The sequence below is a fragment of the Poromitra crassiceps genome (genome assembly GCF_964638095.1).
Source record: "Poromitra crassiceps genome assembly, chromosome: 22".
Lineage (NCBI taxonomy): Eukaryota > Metazoa > Chordata > Actinopteri > Beryciformes > Melamphaidae > Poromitra > Poromitra crassiceps.
Genome location: NC_139647.1, coordinates 6,963,422 through 6,982,047, shown reverse-complemented (window position 1 = coordinate 6,982,047; position 18,626 = coordinate 6,963,422). Strand labels below are relative to the sequence as shown.

General features: G+C 41.2%; 1 protein-coding gene across 1 annotated transcript in view; it reads left to right on the top strand.

Moving 5' to 3' along the window:
* Positions 1-15,197, top strand: part of adgrb3 (adhesion G protein-coupled receptor B3) — a gene marked incomplete at both ends in the record, with an annotated part of 218,598 nt that extends 203,401 nt beyond the window's left edge. Inside the window, 7 exons of the mRNA XM_083658277.1 lie at positions 1,228-1,269; positions 2,533-2,628; positions 5,004-5,043; positions 7,881-8,542; positions 10,737-10,772; positions 12,696-12,800; positions 15,009-15,197. Coding sequence (XP_083514403.1) covers positions 1,228-1,269; positions 2,533-2,628; positions 5,004-5,043; positions 7,881-8,542; positions 10,737-10,772; positions 12,696-12,800; positions 15,009-15,197 — 1,170 coding nt within the window. The remainder of the gene's footprint in view (positions 1-1,227; positions 1,270-2,532; positions 2,629-5,003; positions 5,044-7,880; positions 8,543-10,736; positions 10,773-12,695; positions 12,801-15,008) is intronic.
* Positions 15,198-18,626: the final 3,429 nt, after the last annotated feature.

Genomic DNA, 18,626 nt, shown 5'->3' with positions numbered 1-18,626 from the left:
CACTGCATCCTGAGGAGAGAGGTAGTCAGGGCTTTGTCATTGTGATGGTGCACTGCATCCTGAGGAGAGAGGTAGAGGGCTTTGTCATTGTGATGGTGCACTGCATCCTGAGGAGAGAGGTAGGCAGGGCTTTGTCATTGTGATGGTGCACTGCATCCTGAGGACGGAGGTAGGCAGGGCTTTGTCATTGTGATGGTGCACTGCATCCTGAGGAGAGAGGTAGGCAGGGCTTTGTCATTGTGATGGTGCACTGCATCCTGAGGAGAGAGGTAGGCAGGGCTTTGTCATTGTGATGGTGCACTGCATCCTGAGGAGAGATGTAGGCAGGGCTTTGTCATTGTGATGATGCACTGCATCCTGAGGAGAGAGGTAGGCAGGGCTTTGTCATTGTGATGGTGCACTGCATCCTGAGGAGAGAGGTAGGCAGGGCTTTGTCATTGTGATGGTGCACTGCATCCTGAGGAGAGAGGTAGGCAGGGCTTTGTCATTGTGATGGTGCACTGCATCCTGAGGAGAGAGGTAGGCAGGGCTTTGTCATTGTGATGATGCACTGCATCCTGAGGAGAGAGGTAGGCAGGGCTTTGTCATTGTGATGATGCACTGCATCCTGAGGAGAGAGGTAGGCAGGGCTTTGTCATTGTGATGATGCACTGCATCCTGAGGAGAGAGGTAGGCAGGGCTTTGTCATTGTGATGATGCACTGCATCCTGAGGAGAGAGGTAGGCAGGGCTTTGTCATTGTGATGATGCACTGCATCCTGAGGAGAGAGGTAGGCAGGGTTTTGTCATTGTGATGGTGCACTGCATCCTGAGGAGAGAGGTAGGCAGGGCTTTGTCATTGTGATGGTGCACTGCATCCTGAGGAGAGAGGTAGGCAGGGTTTTGTCATTGTGATGATGCACTGCATCCTGAGGAGAGAGGTAGGCAGGGCTTTGTCATTGTGATGGTGCACTGCATCCTGAGGAGAGAGGTAGGCAGGGCTTTGTCATTGTGATGGTGCACTGCATCCTGAGGAGAGAGGTAGGCAGGGCTTTGTCATTGTGATGGTGCACTGCATCCTGAGGAGAGAGGTAGGCAGGGCTTTGTCATTGTGATGGTGCACTGCATCCTGAGGAGAGAGGTAGGCAGGGCTTTGTCATTGTGATGGTGCACTGCATCCTGAGGAGAGAGGTAGGCAGGGCTTTGTCATTGTGACGGTGCACTGCATCCTGAGGAGAGAGGTAGGCAGGGCTTTGTCATTGTGACGGTGCACTGCATCCTGAGGAGAGAGGTAGGCAGGGCTTTGCAATATATAGATATTGTATTAATATCGTGATACGAGACTAGATATCGTCTTAGATTTTGGATATCATAATATGGTGATATGGTATAAGTGTTGTCTTTTCCTGGTTTTAAAGGCTGCATTACAGTAAAGTGATGCCATTTTCTGAACTTACCAGACTGTCCTAGCTGCTCTATTATTTGCCTTTACCCACTTAGTCATTAGATCCACATTACTGATGATTATTTATCAAAAATCTCGTGTAAATATTTTGTGAAAGCAACAATAGTCATCTCTACAATATTGTCGCAATATCGATATCGAGGTATTTGGTCAAAAGATATTTTGATATTTGATTTTGTCCATATCGCCCAGCCCTACCTTATGCTCCTAATAACAAAATGTGCAATGATGAAACTTTTTCAGAGTGCATGTCTTATTTAGTCTAAACCAGAGGTGATATGCAGCATTGTGTTATTTAGTCTAAACCAGAGGTGATATGCAGCATTGTGTTATTTAGTCTAAACCAGAGGTGATATGCAGCATTGTGTTATTTAGTCTAAACCAGAGGTGATATGCAGCATTGTGTTATTTAGTCTAAACCAGCGGTGATATGCAGCGTTGTGTTATTTAGTCTAAACCAGAGGTGATATGCAGCATTGTGTTATTTAGTCTAAACCAGAGGTGATATGCAGCATTGTGTTATTTAGTCTAAACCAGAGGTGATATGCAGCGTTGTGTTATTTAGTCTAAACTAGAGGTGATATGCAGCATTGTGTTATTTAGTCTAAACCAGAGGTGATATGCAGCATTGTGTTATTTAGTCTAAACCAGAGGTGATATGCAGCGTTGTGTTATTTAGTCTAAACCAGAGGTGATATGCAGCATTGTGTTATTTAGTCTAAACCAGAGGTGATATGCAGCATTGTGTTATTTAGTCTAAACCAGAGGTGATATGCAGCATTGTGTTATTTAGTCTAAACCAGAGGTGATATGCAGCATTGTGTTATTTAGTCTAAACCAGAGGTGATATGCAGCATTGTGTTATTTAGTCTAAACCAGAGGTGATATGCAGCATTGTGTTATTTAGTCTAAACCAGAGGTGATATGCAGCATTGTCTTATTTAGTCTAAACCAGAGGTGATATGCAGCATTGTCTTATTTAGTCTAAACCAGAGGTGATATGCAGCATTGTGTTATTTAGTCTAAACTAGAGGTGATATGCAGTGTTGTGCAGGTGATGGCAGGCTGACTGATCCTCTCTGTCTTTAGGTACAAGATGCTTTCAGATGTCGGCTCCGAAACTGCCAAGACCCAATGAACGCTGACGCAACAGGAACCTTCCCTAATGGGCATGCTCAGATAATGGTAGGCAGTGTTAGCCCCTAATGGGCATGCTCAGATAATGGTAGGCAGTGTTAGCCCCTAATGGGCATGCTCAGATAATGGTAGGCAGTGTTAGCCCCTAATGGGCATGCTCAGATAATAGTAGACAGTGTTAGCCCCTAATGCGCATGCTCAGATAATAGTAGACAGTGTTAGCCCCTAATGCGCATGCTCAGATAATGGTAGTCAGCGTTAGCGTTAGCCCCAGTTCTCTGTAACCATTAGATCCTCTTTACTTCCCCCCTGCTTATTTATGATGTGCATGCATACCTCCCTGCTCTCCACTGACCTTCATTTAACGTCTCTGCTCCCGATGCATTTTTTACCATTGTTTATTATTAGGGGTGTCACAATATATCGTCCCACGAAATTTCGCGATAGTAAAACGTCACGATATGTATCGTTGAGATGAAATCTCATATCGCAAAAAAAAAAAAAAAAAACTTTCCCCCCCCCCCCCAAAAAATAGACTAAGAAACGTCTTTGTTTGTTGAAGTTCAATGTGTGGAAAGTAGTTCAGTTGAACAAGTCTCTGAAGAGACACATGAGAAGTTATACAGGAGAGAAACCATTCAATTGAGTTTCTGGCAAAACTGTTTACTTGACAGGAAAAACTGAAGATGCATAAAAAATAGATTAAGAAAAGTCTTGTTGTTTGAGTTTGAAGAAAAACTGAAGATGCATAATGAGAATTTATACTGCTGAGAAACCTTTTAGTTCAAAGTAAATCTAAGTGACGGTGTAACTCATTCTATTTCAAGATAAGCCTTATCTCCAATCTCATGTTTTTTCTAGTTGTTATTGTAATAACAATTTCCCACAACAGCATGTTTTGTATTTGTGCATTTCAAATAAAATACTACTTTTCCAGTCATATATTGTCATTATTCAAGTTTAAAAAAATATTGTTAAAATCGTATCGTATCGTATCGTTATCGTGAACCCAGTATCGTGATACGTATCGTATCGTGAACTGAGTGTATCGTGACACCCCTATTTATTATTCCCTTTAATACGCCCTCTCATACTGTAGATGAAGCGTTGTTTCCTGCAGGTTCATCATTTACCAGATAAGGCTTTGGTGAAACTGTAATTACATGCAGTGGAGACACTTGACCCTCTGATAAATGACAGCAGTTGGTTTTCTTAGGCCCTAAGCCAGTCCGCTATTTATATTTGATTGAACTTAGCATGTTTGCCATGTGTGCCTCTCACAGGGTAATAGAGGACTGTTCTCTGACTGACCTTTGAAATGCGACAGCGATCCTCTTCATCTAGCACAACGCCACTGGCACATCATAGCAATGATCGCCCATTAGTATTCTAATATCCCTCCGATTGCAGCAGTTTTCACAGTAGCAGAATGGTGCCAGGGCGCCCTGCTTCAATGCAGTCATTAACAGCAAGCACAACATGCTTTACAGCTGCTGTTGCTAATGCTGCAATTACAATTTTTACATGGATGTTTAGCTGATGTGTGTATATATATATATATATATATATATATATATATATATATATATATATATATATATATATATATACTGTATATATATATATATAGCATATACACACACACACACAGTATATATATATATATATATATACACACATCAGCTAAACATCCATGTAAAAATTGTAATTGCAGCATTAGCAACAGCAGCTGTAATACACATATGTGTATATATATATATATACATACAGTATATGTGTATGTGTGGTGTGTGTGTGTGTGTGTGTGTGTGTGTGTATATATATATGATGTTTCACTGATATATTGTTAGGATGAAGCAGAGAAAAAATTGGCTTTGTATTTTCCTGGGGAAGCACTGAGAAACAGTATCAAAAGTATATAGAGCTTAATCTGGCTATCTGGATAGATCAGGGCTGAATGATTTTGAAACCATATCTAAATGTGATTATTTTGACTGATTGCGATATGATTTGGGATATTAGGTGGAATGATAATTTTTACATCATCGTTCTCATTTTCATTGAAAAGCATATGAATGATTATGGTGTGATTTTTGCAGGGATCTGTACCAAACAAAGACATTTTCTTAAGTCTGTAGGATATGATGTGTAGGCCAGGACGTCTCCGCAGCACGATAATATTTAATTTAACATGGTGTTTGCGTGTGTGTGTTTTTAACAGACATTTCACCTTTAATAAATATTGCACCTCCAGCTATTTGACAATTGCAGTGGGCCATATTGCGATTTTGATTAATTGTTCGGCACTACTAGATATGGATGAATATATTTTTGTAGATATGCAGTTTACACAAACTGACTTATTTTTAGGATTATTTATAATTTACGGCAGTACTGATCATTTGACTGTCTTGAACCTACAGACCGACTTCGAGAAAGATGTGGATATCGCCTGCCGATCAGGTAAGGAAGAGATGGTCTCCTGTCCGCTTTGCCTTTAAAAGCCCAAAAGACAATATAAAAAAGAAAAGAAAAGAAAATATAGCTCCAGTTTAATAACAACCAATAACCCCCACAGGAGTTTTTCACAGCTATCAACACACTGAATTTCATTTGAGAACAAAACAAAAGAGAGATGTTGGACATTTACATTATTTGTCGGATATACTGCGTTGTTGAAATTGAAATGTAAGTGAAAACCATTCAAACAGTAGTGGGTTTTATGTGTCCTGGAAAATATGCCCATAAAAGTGAATAACAATGGCTTTTCCATCATCTAGGCAGGAGAGCTGCTGTCTGACCACAATGCTCCTCTGGCCCAGAATTACTCATGCAGTACACTCCCTCAGAGCATCTAGTTGGGTCCAGAACCTCAATTCTGTGAACATTCTCTGGCTAAGATGTTTTGACTTCTATGGACCTTTTATTAAAAAACAAGAACAACAACAACAAAAAGACCCCAGGTCCCTCCCAAAAATCCCAGGTAGAGGGCCGAAATCCAAGATGGCCGCTGGCACCATCTTGGGGGAAAAATACTTTTGAACCAGAGCACCTAGAATCATGTATGGAGACACTTCTCTGTGCAAGTCGACCACGAGGATTCCGATTTTGACATCAGTTTGATGTTAGGACATCATTGTGACCCAGCAATCCAAGATGGCCGCCATCCAGTAGAGTGAAAAGGTCACTTTTGAATGGGAAGTTAAGATGTGGCCACGATTTTGGGAGAGACCTGGGGGCTATTTGTATAAAAAGAAGTCATAGAAGTCCAATCAATCACAAAACATCTTAGCCAGAGAACGGTCACCTAAATGAGGTTCTGGACCCAACTAAACGGTGGAAACACCCGATCCGAATAGGCAGAGCAGACAGGTATCATTCATAGTTCATGGCCAGATTCAGACTGAAATAGAGCTGCAGTCGTAGAGATACATTTAACAGATTGCTCTCTGGATTCACATAGTTTGAAATGATTGCCAGTCCCGGTGGCAAAGGGAATATTTTACAGCCTCACACCTACATTACGTATCAATAATGCATTTGATCAAAAGCCCACTTCATGATGAATTCTAGTTGTAGACACGGTCTCCTGTGGCTCCTCCACAGCAAACGAGCTCGAAACAAAAAGGCGAGTGGTAGATCTTTGTAGATCTTTGTATCCTTGTAATCTCCTTGCAGGCTTTTAATAGACAAGCTAATCCCTGCTGACTCATGAGGCAAAGATTAAAATGCCCAGTGGTGGAGGGCCGAGTGTTTTTATAAGCAGAGGCTATTTCTGATCAGATAGCATATACTGTATATATCTATGATCTTCAGATATTCTATTAGAATATCTGAAGCTTTACAAGGTGGTCATTAGCAAGTTAAGACAAGTAAACATGTCATCCAACACAAATGATGCAGGCAGCCTTTGGGTAGGAGATGTTGTGTGTGATGGACAGACGATCCATACTGTAAGGTCCCTCCCCCGATTTCATTATGGGGGTCAAGGGAGAATGTAAGGGAGAGAATATATAATTTATCATTTTATTCTGGGACTATACTAGAGTAGCTTTACAATGATTCGCAGATCAAAAATCTCTGTATTTATCTTGTACTTTCCCTTTGTGCAGCCGCTCAGTCCAGCCTCTGTCTGAAACACTCCATTTGTAGAAACGACCATGAAAAAGAGTGGAACACTAGTTTTGCATCGCTTATATTTTGACATTGTGAGTGAGAGCTGAAGGGTTTCATGTATAACATGTATGTAGTGTTAATTTGTATATAGTGTTTTAATTTGTGTGCATTGAAGAGGACAGCCTGTAAAGTCTGCTAGTTGAATTGTGACATCACACACTGAAGGCTGGCTCCAGGATCCCATTGGTAGGGTATGGTTTGAACAGTACAGGGCCCTGGAGCAATGACCATATAAGGTAATCCTGGTCTATCTGACCTCACCTAGATCCGTGTTTTTGTTCAACTCTCATAACCTCTTGATCAGAGCAGTCAAAATCCAGATTTTCTTTCTAATGGGGATCATTTTCACATAATTTTACCTCATTATTTGAAACGTTGGACTTTTTTTTTTTTTTACCACTTTATATATTAGTTTTCACAGATTAAACAGATATGAATACAGAAGTGCAGGAAAACACCTTTTCTCCCCTCCCTATCCCCACCCCACCCCAGGGGGACAAACAGAAAACAGAAGACCAAAAAACAACAACAACAATAGTAGACAGATGTGTGTGGGTACAAGTTTAAGTTTAGGGCTCAAAGCAAAGCAACTCTCTGTTGAAAGCAAACACTACTGCCTCACAATTGATCAAGCAAATATGTAATAAAGGGTCACCATATGAAACATTTAATATGAACATCCAACATTATAATACAGTAGGTCCCTTTGAAAGTCACAATGGAACAATGTTCTGAGAGTATCTTGCTTCCTTAATGTGATCTATTTCCTGTTCAAACAGGATATAACACAGGGAGGCATCATCAAAATGTAAACCAATGGGAGAGAAAGGCAGTTTTATTTTATGGGAAGGAGCAGTTGGGAATGTAAAAAGAAAAGCGATTTTTATTGGTTACAATTTTATAAGCCTGTACATGATAAAGTCGCCACTAAAGATTTTCAATTTTTCTGGAAATAAAAGTAATGACATTTTGATGATATATACATACAAGACATTTTTGTAAAAATGTGGGGTCATAAATTGTCAAATGGGTGTCTGGTGTGACAGGTAGAATGAGCTAAATTGGTGAAAAAGTCTGGAATTCTGAGTATTTGCCACTAACCCTTGCATCACTCTGCCCTGCAGCTCTCCACAAAGACATGGGCTCTTGTCGCGGCGCCACCATAACGGGCACCCTCTCCCGCATCTCCCTCAACGACGAGCAGGACGAGAAGCTCCCCGAGGGCCTCAACTACTCCACCTTACCCGGCAACATCATCTCCAAAGTCATGATCCAGCAGCCCTCGGCCCTGCACATGCCCCTGGGAGTGGGGGATCTGGGAGAGCAGTGCATGGCCGACAGCAACGCCGACATGCGCCGCACGGTTTACCTGTGCACCGACCAGAGCGACCAAGACATGGGCCACGGCCACATGATGGAGGGCCACTCGGCGCAGGGCCCCATGATGGAGACAGACTACATTGTCATGCCCCGGGGGCCCGGGAACATGTCTGGGAACATGCCCACCCTCCTGAAGGAGGACAGTAAGATGAACATCACCATGGACACGCTGCCCCACGAGAGGCTGATGCATTACAAGATGAGCCCCGACTTCAACATCAGCCCGTCGGGCCTGGACCACATGAACGTGAACCTGGAGCAGCAGTACCCGAGCGCTCCCGAGCACGTGCAGAACCTGCCCTTTGAGCCTCGCACGGCGGTTAAGAACTTCCTAGCGGAGATGGAGGAGAGTGCGGGGCTTTCGAGGAGCGAGACAGGGTCCACCATATCTATGAGCTCCTTAGAGGTACATAATATGCTCAGGTGTACGAAGCTCAAGAGGGTTCAGAGCTTAGATTCCCTGCCTAGCAACACGAGGGTCGCAGGTTCGAGCCCCCGTGTTGGTGGCCGGGTGTCCATACGCACAATTGGCCGTGTCTGCGGGTGGGAAGCCGGATTAAGGGTATGTGTCGTGGTCGCTGCACTAGTCTCCTCTGGTGAATCGGGGCACCTGTTCGGGGGGAGGGGAACTGGGGGAATAGCGTGATCCTCCCACGCGCTATGTCCTGCCAGTGAAATTCCTTGCTGTCAGGTGAAAAGAAGTGGCTAGCGACTGCCCATGTATCGGAGGAATCATGTGCTAGTCTACAACTCTCCCAGATCGGCAGAGGGGGCGGAGCAATGACCGGGACAACAGGGGGAATTGGACAAGTACAATTGTGGAGAAAATGGGAGAAAAATCTGGGGAGAGAGAAAAAAGAGGGTTCAGAGCTGCTTTCTATACTGTTAAAATGTACAGTAGAGTACTAGTAGAGTACTAGATGTAGTATGTAGGCTCAGATGTAGTATGTAGGCTCAGATGTAGTATGTAGGCTCAGATGTAGTATGTAGGCTACAGATGTAGTATGTAGCCTACATATGTAGTATGTAGGCTACATATGTAGTATGTAGGCTACATATGTAGTATGTAGGCTCAGATGTAGTAGGCTCAGATGTAGTATGTAGGCTACAGATGTAGTATGTAGGCTCAGATGTAGTAGGCTCAGATGTAGTATGTAGGCTACAGATGTAGTATGTAGGCTCAGATGTAGTAGGCTCAGATGTAGTATGTAGGCTACAGATGTAGTATGTAGGCTCAGATGTAGTAGGCTCAGATGTAGTATGAAGGCTCAGATGTAGTATGTAGGCTCAGATGTAGTTTGTAGCCTACAGGTGTAGTATGAAGGCTCAGATGTAGTAGGCTCAGATGTAGTATGTAGGCTCAGATGTAGTATGTAGGCTACAGATGTAGTATGTAGGCTCAGATGTAGTATGTAGGCTCAGATGTAGTATGTAGGCTCAGATGTAGTATGAAGGCTCAGATGTAGTATGTAGTCTCAGATGTAGTATGTAGCCTACAGGTGTAGTATGTAGGCTCAGATGTAGTATGTAGGCTCAGATGTAGTATGTAGGCTACAGATGCAGTATGTAGGCTCAGATGTAGTATGTAGGCTCAGATGTAGTATGTAGGCTCAGATGTAGTATGTAGGCTCAGATGTAGTATGAAGGCTCAGATGTAGTATGTAGGCTCAGATGTAGTATGTAGCCTACAGGTGTAGTTTGTAGGCTCAGATGTAGTATGAAGGCTCAGATGTAGTATGGTTCAGGTTAAAAAACTTTAATGTCCCCGAGGGGCAATTCGCTTTGCAGACAGTAGACACGACACATAGGCAACAAATTAATACATCATACATACGTCATACATACAGTAACACAGCACAGAATAGATCTAAATCACCTGCACTGTCATCATAAATCATGGAAAGAAAAGTCTCTCTACCTGCAAGAGACACGATGACATCTACGACTTTCGGTTGTTTAAAAACCTAATGGCAGAGGGAACGAAGGACAGCCTGAATCTGTTGGTCTTAGTCTTTGGATGACTAAACCGCCGACCAGATGGAAGCATCTGGAACTCAGCATGTAAGGGGTGCTGAGGGTCCGAAACCACAAATTGTGCCTTTGATGTGACCCTCCTTTCATATAGGCACTGAATGTCATTGTATGTAGCCTACAGATGTAGTATGTAGGCTCAGATGTAGTTTGTAGGCTCAGGTGTAGTTTGTAGGCTCAGATGTAGTATATAGGCTCAGATGTAGTATGTAGCCTACAGATGTAGTATGTAGGCTCAGATGTAGTATGTAGCCTACAGATGTAGTATGAGATGTAGTATGTAGGCTCAGATGTAGTATGTAGGCTCAGATGTAGTATGTAGGCTCAGATGTAGTATGTAGGCTCAGATGTAGTTTGTAGGCTCACATGTAGTATGTAGGCTCAGATGTAGTATGTAGGCTCAGATGTAGTATGTAGGCTCAGATGTAGTATGTAGGCTCAGATGTAGTTTGTAGGCTCACATGTAGTATGTAGGCTCAGATGTAGTATGTAGCCTACAGATGTAGTATGTAGGCTACACAACTTATTGATTATTTAAAATCTAATAACCTCATGTTTTGTTCTTACAGAGAAGAAAGTCACGATATTCTGATATGGACTTTGAGGTAGGCATTCCCCCCCTTATTGTTATTCTTTTTTTAAGTATATGCATCTAGCTTTTGCAGTTGCCATTTTTTGCAGTTGTGTTTGTCATTTGATTTACTGTGACTTTTTGTGGCACTTAAGCTTATTGGACTTTACACAGGCTTGACTCCACAAGATTGATTGATATGCTGTGTAGTTAAGGTAAAAGCAGGGCTGTCAACTGACAAACAAGGCAGCAGTTCTCATCTACATTTTGTCCTTCTCCATCTCCGACATCCATTAACTATACGTTACTTTCCAAAATGTATGCTTTTAAAGTCATTTGCACATTTCACATCTGATTTTACCACTGGTTTCAACAATGATTATATTGGCTTGCAAACCAAAGAAGCAAACACATAATCCAATCCCCTTTGACAGGTTTCAGCATTTCCTTTGCATTGTCTAATCAGGCTTTGCTGCATATATAATATATATATAAATATGTGTTATATATATTTATATATAAGGTACAAACTTACAAAGTCAAGGAAACGTGTCAAATTAAGGCTTCTGGCAGCTGTTAAAGAAACATGCAAACATTTTGGGAGATTCACCTATTTGCCATATTCCCGATAGTAATGAGAAGATACTGTAGATATAGATATAGATATAGATATAGATATAGATATAGATATAGATAGTAATGAGAAGATACTGTAGATATAGATATAGATATAGATATAGATATAGATATAGATATAGATAGTAATGAGAAGATACTGTAGATATAGATAGTAATGAGAAGATACTGTAGATCAGGGGTGGGCAGAGGGCCATACTGACATAAACATAAAACACGCGAAGGGCCACACATTGGAGATCATACCTGCCAACACCTGATTGTCGCGGGAGTCTCCCTATTGTTACCTCTCTCTCCCGTTGTGATTGGTAATTTCTCGTTAATCTCCTGATATAATAGTGATACAAATCCAATGGCTGTAGTGTAGCAGATGAGATTTATTAACATAATTCTGCCCTTCATTGAGTTTTTTGGGGTTGTTTTGTTTTTCTTTGAGGACCTTGGGGACCGGATTGAGGTGGTCCAGGCAGGGCCAGGTCCGGCCCTGGGGCCGCATTTTGCCCATGTGTGCTGTAGATGATAGTAATAGATGATAGTCATGAGAAGATACTGTAGATGCATTTTTCTTCTCTGTGCATGTAGTAGAAAAATAGCGACCCCCAAGTTAATGGTACTAGCTAGCTTACTCCCCCGGTAACACGAGCAAAAATGTAACAAAACAACAGAAAAAAACAAACAGAAAATGCTTCCATACTGCTCACCTGGCGTAATCCAAGTCTCCAGAAGCCCAGAAGGCAAGTTGACATGAAAAGATGTCATTTTTACACCTTGTTTTTAGCTGAAATCTGCACTGGAGCCAGGTGCTGCACGATGGTGGCCGGGGGAATAGCCTGCTATTTTTCTACTACACGCACAGGGAAGAGTAGGGACTCTTATCTTCTCTAGGCAAATCTCCCAAAGTGTTGGCATGTCAGGCGTGGGCTGCATGATGTTAGCTTGGTTTAGGCCTGGGCCAGGGTTTGACTCCAACACCTGAAGCAGCATTCCCCTTACCTTAGGCTTACATCAGATGATGTACATCGTGACATCATGACATCAAACTGTCATGGCAGAATTATGACTCCAGACACTCTGGCCGATGCAAATGAAACAGTTCTGGAGGCTCAGTGTCCCAACAACCTCGCTGAACACATTATGTTGGTGTTTCCTTCATTTTGGCAGTTACACGTATATATGCAGAGACAAAACGATTTGTTTCAAACCGGGCCTATCAGTAAACTGCCATATGACACACTGACAAATTGAACAGAGTGGGTGGAGAGGAAGATGCATTTCCATTATTGGCTTTCAATACCAAAAAAAACAAACCTTGCCATTGCAGAAAGTCATGCACACCAGGAAAAGACACATGGAGCTGTTCCAGGAACTGAATCAGAAATTTCAAACCCTGGACCGATTTCGAGACATACCAAATATGGGCAGCATGGTGAGTAACAGGAAACCATGGGGGTGGCTGTCAGCCAATTAGAGAGAGAATGGCATCCAAATAGCCTGTTTCTGCTGTATATCCGGTGCAGGACACATAATGTGTGATTGTGCAAATGAGCAGTTCTCCAGCTAATGCATTCATGTGGAAGGGAAGCCTGCTATACCTCGTGGTGCCAGCGGCTGGCAGGGGACTGGAGGGTTAGAGTGGGGGCTAGTGTGGAGGGCTGGCCCCTCAAGGCCCCGTTTTAGGGAAGGAGGACCTTTGGTAATCCAGTTGCAATACAGTGCACCCATTCCAATGCAAGGTCATGAATGCACTTTGATTTACATGCATATTTATCTACTCAGCAACCCAGTCATGACTCCATTAACGCATGGCCCACTATTTAATCTATCAACATCTATACAAAGATGCCCTTGAGTTTGCTATTAACAAGTGTGTGTGTGTGTGGGGGGATTCTCTTCCTGTAACTTGTCACATAGAAGACACAACCTTCAGGCTTCTTCTTAGTTCTGCCTGACCCGGCTCCAAATCAAAGTCCAATGATCCGTCTCCACACCTGGCTGCAGCTGCAGACAATGGGCCTGCCAGGCTCCATCCATCTCAGACAAGCAGCAATGCTTTGTGTCTTGAACCTAACAAATAGCAATTGGAGAGAAACAGAGCCACACTATTGTCTGTGTGTATATAGGCACTGTCAGCCTACACAGCAGCTGTTTGGCTGCATGGAATCCTTTTTCACTCACATTTCAATCACCCCCACAGCACAATGTATTTTGCTGCTTGTTGCTTAGTTACCACTGCAAGGACTTTTGTATAGAAAACGATAACTACATCCTCACTCCCCCCCCCCCCCCCCCCCCCCAAATGAATCTACTGCAGAGCTGACTGCAGACATTAGTAACCATTTTATATTCTCTGAGTGCGAGCAGCTTCTCTCCCTTATTTGCAATAGAGTCTGTGGGACTGTCAGTGAGAGCACATTCAGATCAATGGTTCACAGATGAAGCTCATATAGTCTACAGTAGCAGAGTTTCTGGGTTTGGGGGAACGACTCCATGATAGTAATATTGTTGCCATGTTCAAGGCAAGGCAAGTTTGTTTATATAGCACATTTCATACACAGGCAATTCAAAGTGCTTTACATAAAATGGATAAAAAGAAAAGATCACAAGGTAAAAAAATATAAGATAATAATAAGATATAATAAGATATAAAATGTCAGAGCAAAATGATTAGCATATTCTTTTACTTTGTGATTGAATTCATATGCATACTTAGATCTTAAATTATGCACTATTGTGAATTCATTTTGTAAGTGTGTTTTTACCGGTTTATATTAATATATTATATATAATTAAATATTTTTTTTCCTAAATCTAATTGATTCACATAATACTTTTTCTTGGTTATCTTACCTCAGTTCAAACCTCACTGCTGCAGTCAGATCACTGCTAAATTGCAGATAGGATTGATTTGAAATTTGGTTCAAAGCTTCTGGCAGAGCCTTGGTTCATCTTTCAGAGCCTCGTTGCCTCGTTGTGTGAGCAAAGGCTGGCTGCTGATACACCAGGAACAAGTCAGTACCCACATCAATCAAGCTGATCAATTACAGATATGTGATAGTTAGAAATTTGGTTCAAACTTTAACCAAATCTAGTCACAGAATATATTGTCTCTTGGTCGATCTTACCTCAGTTCAAGACCTCACTGCAGCTCATCTGCTGACCTACCATACATGAACACAAAGGGCCCTTCCTTACAGACTTCCATCACAGTCAGTGCCTATAGGCTTAAACGATGCATTATTGTGAATGAATTCTGTTCACATGTAATACACTACCATTACCTTTTGTTAGCTGATGCTTTCACAGCATTATACCATTACTTTCAATTAGCATGAGTTAGGATTGGATGCAGTACAGGGCAATGTTTAAATACATAAATCAATCAATAAATAAATAAATAAATAAATAAATAAATAAATAAATAAATAAATAAGTAAATACATAAATAAGTAAGTAAATAAATAAATACATAAGTAAGTAATTAAATAAACAAATAAATAAATTAATAAATAAATAAATAAATAAATAAATTAATTAATTAATTAATAAATTAATAAATTAATTAAATTAATTAAATAAAAGTATGAGTTTGGCCCTAGAAGATGTCATGCTACTAATATCACACCCATGTTCACAGGACAAGGCAATGCCAAACAAGAACCCGTGGGAGAGCTACAATCCAGCCTGTGAGTACCAGAATTACGCCACTATGAATGTACTAGAATGTGACACCAAGGACTCACTGGAGATGACGGCTGCAGAGTGGGAGAAGTGTGTCAACCTTCCCTTAGACGTCCAGGAGGGAGACTTCCAAACCGAGGTCTGAAGTGTGTCAACCTTCCTTTAGACGTCCAGGAGGGAGACTTCCAAACCGACGTCTGAAGGTGGGACAACTAAGAAATGCAAACAGGGAAAGGAGACGAGCGGATGGATTTTGCACTGAAAAAAGCAACAGACTTTTCTAACAGCCTTGGCAACATATACAGATACATATCTGGATAATACGAGTGTGGCAGGGACATTATGTGCCAATACAATATAAGGACTGAGGAGAGGGAAAAAAGAAAAAAAGGGGAAAAAAACATCAGTGTTACTTTTTGTATTCTCACTAGTGTACTTAGTGTGGGGCAGCCTGGTGTACAATATTTACCATCATGTGTTTCAAAATATCTGTTGAGGAATTGGCTAAAAAAGGTCATCTCTCTAGATGAAACCTCAAAAAGCAAATGACATGCCATGTCGTCCCAGCTTCATTGGGCCTAGTTTTGATTTCATAAAACTGGACCCGGGAGCACAATGTATATATTTATGCAGGTTTTTAAAAAGTTTATAACAGTCTGTTTGGCCATTACTACACTTTTTACTTTATAATATAAAACATGGGAGGCAAAGAGGATTTTTTCTGTCATATTAAAATGAATGTTTGTCAAGCTACATTCTTCATTGCTTTAAATGCAATAAAGATAATACTCACTTTTATATAAATAATATATTTCACAACTTTAATACTGCAGAATCTGCTTGAAGGATCCCAGCAAGCTCTCTCATCTGCAGCTCTGTATAAAATATTTAAAAACAAAATGTTGTATGGTGTAAATAAACTTTTGTCTACATATGTTTTACTTGTGCCAATTTATTTTAATGAGAAAAAAATGCCAACCGGATCAAAAGTTATAGCGAGAAATGTTAACATTTGAAAAGGAATGTAAATAAAAGAGGAAATATGTTCGTACTGCTTCAGAGGTTGTGTCAAGTTTATGTGGTTTTATTGCTTGTGAAATGCACGACTCACTGTGCTCCGTTACGAGGAATCACCCATGATACTGACTATGAAATTACACCTCATCCTTTTGGAGTATTAACTGGGCGATAATATATCGAGATATGAGACGAGATATCGTCTTAGATTTTGGATATTGTAAAATTGTGATATGAAGTGTTTTCTGAACTTACTAGTTACCTGTTCTATTGGTTTCCTTGACCCACTTAGTCATTATTATTGCCACATTACTGACGATTACTTATCAAAAATCTCATTGTGTAAATATTTGGTGAAAGCAACAATAGTCATCCCTACAATGTTGTCGCAATATCGTTATCTAGTTATTTGGTCAAAAATATATTTGATTTTGTCCATATCGCCCAGCCCTACACTGGCCTACAAGTAGCCTACATGTAAACACATAGATTAACAGTGTGCCATTTCTCTGAAATACTAACATGAAGACTGCTTGGTTATTTGTGAAATATCATACAGCAATGTTCATAGTAGGGAATATCTTATCCCAAATGTCTCATTTAATGACTATCCAGTCCCTCCCATGCCTGTCCCCCTGATGAATGCTGGCTCCAGATTACAAAGTGTGATTGAAGCTGCACCTGTCTGCACCTCACAAATCCACCACTCCATCTGATTTCTGACTTTGGTGGCACCTCTAACCGGATACGATCAGTCACGATTTTGCCAAGGAGATGGGGGGGCAAAACTGGGTGGGTCTGAGGGCTTCTGAGAAATCCTGTTTGTTGGTCTGCAGTGTGGCAGCCACTTGGAGTATCAGAGTGCGTCGCCCTCTGGGGAGCAACGGTCCGCCTAGCAGGAGGAAAGACAGAGAGAATGAGGCGTGACTTGTATCTGCACCGCAGAGAGAGGGAGCAGCAGTCAACAGTGACCATGATAAGAGGAAACGGGGACACAGCAGAGAAGAAGCTGACGAGGAAAATGTTTCATTATAAGCCTACATGATGTGTTACGCTGTGTAACATCGTTTGGGTGCAGTCTAGATATTTGAAATCAGAATTCACACAATGATACAATGCAGACTATACCATTCATAATGAGGTTAGTTGTAGCCGGCTTGCTTGTTAAAGTGTGTTGAAACACTAGTGTCACCTCACTGGCTTTGTGTAGCCTGATTTAATGCAGGGGGTTTTCTGCATAGAATAATTTGGATCATAAGTTCTGTATAATCACCAATTAAGATCATAACAACTCTGACTACACACCAACTCAAAATCAAGCATTTTTACTGGATCAATTCAGAGAATTTCACAAGACTGTAAACAAACATTAAAGGAGAATAAAATAAAATAAAATTACAACGTGGACCTTATTTCCAGCTTTCAGCTCACCCTGATTTTTTTTTTATACCGATGCACTGAAAATATATAATTTGCTGAGCAGCAGCCTGGAACTAGCAGGAAATAGGGACATGTAATGTGTGTATTTATGTCCTGTAAATAGCTTATTTTCTGACACACAGCGGCTCATATCCTTATTATATGATACTGACATAAATGTGATATTGACATAAATATTGACCTCTGCCAGCCATCCATTGCTCTGTTTTCCATCAGGGGACATCCGGCGACTCAGAGCTCAGACCCCCTTGAGAGCTCAGAGAGCAGTCGATCAAGCCGCCACGACAGTCCGTGGCATGGATAAACAGTGTAGGGTGGCTGGATATCTATCTGATTTCGATAATATAGACGATGCATTTGAATTTGATGGCTACCTGGAGCTAGACACCGTAAAGAATGAGACAGGTGGGATTTGAACCAGTGAACAACTACACACCAAGCAGTTGTTTATCTAACTGAGCTAAAGCTATAGGGACTGCCCAGGCTTCTTCATCAGCTTATTGATATCAGTGTTCAAACTACTGATGATAAAGAACATAGTAAAGAAGAATGGACAATGTGAGCGTGATGTCACCCATTGGTTTTTAAGACCTCAAAATTAATCCTCAAATCACCTGATTTGATAAAGAAGCATCACTGCTGGCATCTTACAGTCAGCAAAAGTCAGTAGAATGTGAACATTTCTGAAGCAGGGATTGAACCAACAACCAACCTTCTTCACCACATCTATATGTTTATGTGGGTACAGCCCACTTCCTCTGGCCCAGAGTTGGGCAATACTATAGAGGGGAAATCATATCTCGGTATTTTTAGGCTGAATGGTGACATGATGTAAATTTCTGTATTTTATACAAGTGCGCTAAATGTTCAGTTCCAAGTCAAAGACACATGTGAGATGTAAGGCTGGGCAATATGGAAAATTTGCTTTTCATCATCAATTTAGACATCAGAAATGTGTCATGATATTAAAATATCTTCATATCATCACAATATGATTCCACTGAAAAATGATAAAAGATAATATTGAATTATTGCACAGCTCTAGGTTTAGGTAAGTAAAACAGCAGTTAGGTTTAGGTAACAACAGGGTTTGGGTCTCGGATTCAAACCAGGTGTC